Below are 6,196 nucleotides of genomic sequence, written 5' to 3'. Positions count from 1 at the left end.
TCACATTTCTGTTGGATCAACCACCCTGCCAATGAACAGTAATGTTCTAAAAGTTTCTTCAAAAATCATAAAAAGGAAGGGTCGGTCTGCTTTGATGACAGGAGGCACCGTGAATGCGGTTATTTCTGACCCACTAGCTGCTGTGGCCTGAGTTCCTTCTTCATCCACTTCAATTACTGCCTTTTGGACAACCTGAGTTGCAATGTAGAAATAAAATGTGTGAAAAAATTAATAACATGAAGAATGTTTTTCAAAGTGCTATTTGAAAGAGTTGACATAGATTCCTATGAAGGGTTAAAATGAGCACACTCTATGCAGTTTAGCTCTGTGTGTTAGACTGATAGAGCCATATGCTGTCTGCTTCAGCAGCAGAGAACTGAGTACTGCCACCACAACCACAGCATTTCATGAGGGTGCTAGTTCAGGTCTCATTGTGCTTTTCCCTGTTTCTGAGCATAGGCCTCCCTTAGAGGGTTTGTTCTTGCAGCTGGTAGCATGAAGCAACCATTGCATTTGTATTGTGCTCCTCTTTGACACCAAACTGTACAGGGAGAATTTCTTAGAAGTGGGAGGTGTATTTTCATCACTTCCAAACATTAACTAGTGGATAAATCATTCACAGCTGATTTGTGAGTGCTTGGACAAATGCACCAATCTTGGCATTTTTCCTCTGTGTTTCTAATGTGTACATTTGGTAGCACAGATTAAATATGTACAGCAATAAGGTACAATCCTGGGTTGGTCTGAGGACATTCCGTTCCCACTAAAATTGCAACCTGGAAGGATCTGATTCTTTTTCTTTTTTGTTCTTTCAGTCTGCATGTACCTCTCACTGCTTCCCCTGTATTGGGGAACTGCCTAGTCAGCTAATACATTCCCAAATACAAAACTCCTAATTCTAGGAATGACTTTTGTGAAGCCAATTGAAGGACTTCACCAGTATTGAGCTCTCTGCTAAATAATAATGAGGTTGACTATCATGATTCACAGGGATAGGATGCTCCTCTGGCACTGTATAACTGATGCACATATTGCTTCTAGTATCAGTTAGCAAGTGTGATCTTTTTCATGATAACACAACAGAGTTAACTGCTGAGAATCAGCATGGAAGAGCTATAAGATCATCAGGAAGGGAGAAATGTTCTGCTGATCACTGGTGTACTTTCCAGAAGTGAAATAGATCTTACCAAACTGAAAATCACTACAATTTTATCTGTTAAATATTTGTTCTCTAGGGTTTTAGGGTCATAACCCAGAAAGGTTATTTTGTTGAGCCAGCAGCCTTTTGGAAATCTATAGTTCTGGGCTTAGAGTTTTTGAGAGTGGTGTAGAAGTTTGTCATACCACTTATTAGCAGTTTTGGCAATTCAGAAAGGCTTCTCTAAGCATTTAGCGTAGGGAGATATATAAGAGCAGTATCAGTAGTTTGGAAGGATTCTTTCTGATAGGATGCAAATACCTGAAGGGAGGGTGCAAAGGGGGCAGAGCCAGGCTCTTCTCAGTAATGCCCAGTGACAGGACTAGAGGCAGTGGGCACAAACTCTGCACATTAGGAATCAGTTTTTCACTATGAAGGTGACTGAGAACTGGCAGTTTCCCAGAGGGGCTGTGGATTCTTTCTCCTTAGAGGTATTCAAGCACTGTCTGGAGATGGTCCTGCTTGAGCAAGGGGATTTGACAAAATGACCTCCAGACCCTTTCAACCTCAGCCATTCTGTGATTCTGTGAAGTCTGTCCTGGAGTTATGGTTCTAGGTTATCAGCACAATACAACAATCCCACACAGCCACAGGCAGGCTTATTACATAAATTCCTCACCTAGGTTTATAAAGCTCCCTTTTAAAATCCTGTGTCAGATTAATCTCATTTGAGTCTTGTTTTGCTCAACCTTTTCTTGGCCAAGGTATGCAGGACGAAAGGCAGGACTGCTTTGACTTCTTTTTCTGTTATCGTTTTGAGATTTCAGTATTTGAACTTTCTGAAGTTCTGTATTTGTTAAGAATGCGTCTGAGGACTGTGTATGAAGGGTTTTGTCTTTGGACTTCCTTCCTTGCTCCAGCTTTTGCAATTTAACTGTCTGTTACAATGTCTTTCTTGTTCACAGATTGTACTCCTTCCCTGCCAAAAATATTCTCCTTGAGGCAGAGCTTTCCGCCTATGATATATTAGCTTTGGAAGGCATTGAGGATATATGAAATGTAACTGCCTTATACTTCTACACACCTTATACTTGAAGGGGGATCCATATTGATTAAGGTGTGCAGATTGCATGTGCTTGGCTGATGAGGTCCTTTCTTATTGGTGTCCCTATAAGTGTATATGGCATAGTCTCTTGGCTGGGCCATGTATGTGCTATCATGATCCAAATTGCATAGTTGTAGGAGGCTTACCTGTGAAACTGCTATGTATTCTTGATCTGTGAGATGACTAAGATCTGCGGTTCGTGTAAAGAGATTTTTGATTCCAAGAGCGTGAAGCAATTTCTTCATTTTATATTTTTGCTCTAGTTTGAACTTTGGAAGTGAAATATCCACTTTTCTGTTTGGGGGGGGGGGAAAAAAGGTTCAATGAAAACTTGGACTGTAGAGTATTTCACCTGACTACTGAAATGTGTGCTACTCAAGAATTCAACTTTACACAGAAAAAGAAAGGGCAAAACTGAGAGTCTTGGCTAGAATTTAGGCTGGCAGAATATAATCTCTGACCTGTTGACTTCTAAAGATTCTAGAAATCCTTTCCTTCACAGTGAAAACACTTCTACCAGCACTTACAGTGCCCTGATACCTGGATGACACACATTTATTGACCGGTGAAAAGAATTGTCACTTCAGGAACTACATTTCACAGAAATAATTTGGGGTTACATTTTCATATTCAAATGTATCCATTACTCTACATTTCTGGTAGGAAATGTTTAGTAGATATACTATACTGATCGTGAACTTTGCATGGCAGTGCTAATTTAAGGAGAGGGAAGGCCTAAGAAGAATTTGTGAAGGTTAGATTGAATATGCCCTCAGAGAGACAAACATTTCTAACTGAGACAAGCTACAGACTTGATGTTTCAGAATAGAAGCTTTCACATACCACTTGGATTGTGGGTAGGTCATTAAAGGACCTGTAGATACCTAATGCCACAGAGACAACAGCATGTGAAAAGGGCTAGGAAGTCCAGATAATCTCTGTAGTGCATTGTTACTTTGCTGTAATAGACATAAAAGATATTAAGGCTGATGGTCATCAAAGTAATACCTGATTTTCATATTTGCAAGCCAGGTTTCCACAAGGTCTGTAGACAAATGGTCTTCAAGTGAAAGGTAATCTCCCTCCTTTTCTGGGATGACAATCAGCATGTGTGCTTTCCCTTTGTAGGGTAGCTTTATGACAGTGCATCTCAAGTTCTCATCAAAAGTTGAATTAACTTTATCTGACTTGAACATCATGGGCACCTGTACGCTCCTGTATTTGTTTATGTGGAAAGTCTCCATTTCTGTAAATTTGGAATTGAATGGATAGACCCACTTGCCTGAGGAAAGAAGGAAATTAAATTATTATGTTCAGTCAAACTTGTTCAGAAACCCTTAAAAAAAGTAAAGTAAGTTTTCTGCATGTAGTTGAAGTGGATGTTAATTGTGTCTGCGATAAGTGGATGACAATTGCAGTATATTTAGCCTGTGTGCTTTAACTTTTTTACATCAGAAAAATGAAGTAATCCACAAAAGAAAATCCTTTATTTGAAGGGAAAGACAGGAAATATTTTTCTAAGGTTGATTAGTTGCTAATCCAGTTCAGAGCTGATATGCTTTTTTTTTATTGAGTGCCACATGAGCATCTGTTTTTTATGAATATGACACATTGGAAATTCTCTGTGAGCTGTTCAACGTCCTGTTTTTAAATTAATGATACAGTCTTTTGGATGGGGATTTAGCAGTGCACTGGTTTGTAAGGTACACTGGAATGTGACTTTTTCTGTACTAATCATTCTGTTGTCTATTGTTGCTTTCAATTGCAACTTATCTCTTTTCCCTGATTTTCAGTAATAAATGCACGAGAGCAAAGAAAATTGCCCATCAATACAGCCTCCCTACAGTCTGAAGTTTATTCTTTTGTATTTACAAAAGTGCAGTTTGCCCAATGCCAAGATTACCTTCCCAAGAGCAGTTGCTCTTGTGCATTTATTTTAGGCAGGCTTGTGTGGATGGTGTCTGCTGAGTGCCTTGTGCTGGAGCAGTGGCTGTGACTGAATTCTTTGCACAGCATTCCTCTCATCCCCTTTGTCACTATAGCTCTTTTTCTTTGCTTTTTACCAGAGTGTCTCTGGCTTCTGTAGGGCTATTTCAGAGTGAAGGATGGGTTGTGGCTCACTGTCATTGCCAGGACCTCCTTTTGGAGTTTCCTATCTGTCTTCTAAGCCAGTGGTCAGAAGGACCCTAACAACAGGAAAAGGAATGTGAGATATTTGTCAGTAGAGGACCTCTCCACAGAACAGTCCCTGCCTGCCACAGGACAGTCTCTGCCCGCCACAGGACAGTCTCTGCCCCCTGCACAGCTATTTCTTTCTCACACCCTGTAAGGTAGTATAATAAGGTACTTTAGTTCCTCTAGGCAAAAAGATTCTTGACTGAAATAGAAAAAATATTTTTGTTGACATGATTTTGTATACTATATAAAAATAGTCAATGATTTTAAGCCCAGTATCAAGCATTCAAAATACTATTGTGATTAAGGCTTTTTAATTTTAATTGGTGAATCAAAATTAAAAATCCTTTTTGGTGCTAAAGAGGGATCATTCAGATCGAGATAGTTTCATGGAAGGCTTTTAGTTCTTTTTGACACTGTTGTATGGACGAAAATGTAGAAGAATTGTGTTACCTTACAATGAAAAATCATTTCATATTAAATAAACTTAATAGAAGAAGGTATACCTAGATGGAGACATAGAGAAAACAGGACATCTGAATTTACATGAGCTGCCCTTAATGCAGCTGAAGTTAGAGTCCTGATTCTTCTAAGAAATTATCAATTTGCAAAATAAAAACAGTTACCTTTAAAAACAATGTAGTCCACAAGTAGCAGTTTATTGTGACGGTCAAGCTCTTCAAAAAGCTCCGGGATTTTTCCTTTGGTCCTTTTGTTAATGTTTTGATTTATGACAAATTTTGCTTGTGTAAAGTTTTGAAAATCCACTCTCAGGAATTCCATATCAAAGTACTGCTTAGATACATTGAGGAAAGACTCCTTGAGTCTGAATTCCTTTTGGATAAAAGAAAGACTACCTTGCACAAGGAGAAGTTCTTCATTCATTGTGATATTATCTTTCAGTTGTTTAAACAAAGCTGGTAAATGGTGGCAATCCACTGTGTCCTTCAAAGCCTGGAGGGTTAGACTTTTTACTATTTGTCTGAGAGTTTCCCCTCTGGCTGCCAGTGTATATGCAGTCATGAGTGCTGATACAGATAGAGGAGAAATTATTATGTTGTTATCATGTGTCATTGCAATTTTTCTATAGAGATTAAATCCAAAATTTGCAGTCTTTTCAGTGAAGTTGTAAAGAGTGAACTCTTCGAGACCTAGGTCTTCAGAAGTCTTGTAAATATTTGTATCATGATGCCACTCTTCAGAAATACTGACATTTTTCTTTCTTTCCAAGAAATTAAACTCTTTTTCTTTCTTTGGAAATTCCTTCTTTGGTTTGATGTCTATCTTAGTGATTTCAGCACATACTTCACTTAAAAGAAGTAAGTAAATTCCTGTTTTCATGGTGACATCTACTAATGTGCTGGGTTTTTTTTCCTAGTAAAGAAAACAGAGAAATTAAAAAGGCAACAAAAGACTTTTTAGTTTGATCTTCTGTTCACAATGCAAAAGATCGTAGGTGCATTGAAGTGTCTTTCTGCATCTTCAGTGTATATACTCCAAACCTAAATTCTGGTTCCTATCTGAAAGGTCAAATTTAGATCACTGAAATAGAGAAGTTTACAATATCATTAAGTGAATACAGAAAAAAATATCATAATGTTCTGGTATTAGTGGTCCACATTAGATTTCACTGATTTTCTTGTGTTAACTTGTAGTTCCAAAATGAAACCTAGATTTCAAGTACCGCTGTCATAAAATGCAAATATGGTTATTGTTCATCTTTCCATCAAAGTAATATATGAATTTCACTTCTATGTAGCAGTGTTGAATTGCACCTT

The 6,196-nt window shown here is 38.2% G+C and overlaps 1 protein-coding gene across 1 annotated transcript; it reads right to left on the bottom strand.

Moving 5' to 3' along the window:
* Positions 1-5,786, bottom strand: SERPINA10 (serpin family A member 10). The gene is made up of 4 exons (XM_010206119.2): positions 5,045-5,786; positions 3,252-3,525; positions 2,390-2,537; positions 1-192 (listed from the first exon to the last, which is right to left on the bottom strand). Exons 1-4 carry the CDS (start codon positions 5,757-5,759, stop codon positions 1-3), a joined length of 1,329 nt encoding a protein of 442 aa, XP_010204421.2. The 5' UTR covers positions 5,760-5,786.
* Positions 5,787-6,196: the final 410 nt, after the last annotated feature.

Source organism: Colius striatus, chromosome 6 (assembly GCF_028858725.1).
Source record: "Colius striatus isolate bColStr4 chromosome 6, bColStr4.1.hap1, whole genome shotgun sequence".
NCBI lineage: Eukaryota > Metazoa > Chordata > Aves > Coliiformes > Coliidae > Colius > Colius striatus.
This window is presented reverse-complemented; position numbering and strand designations above follow the sequence as displayed.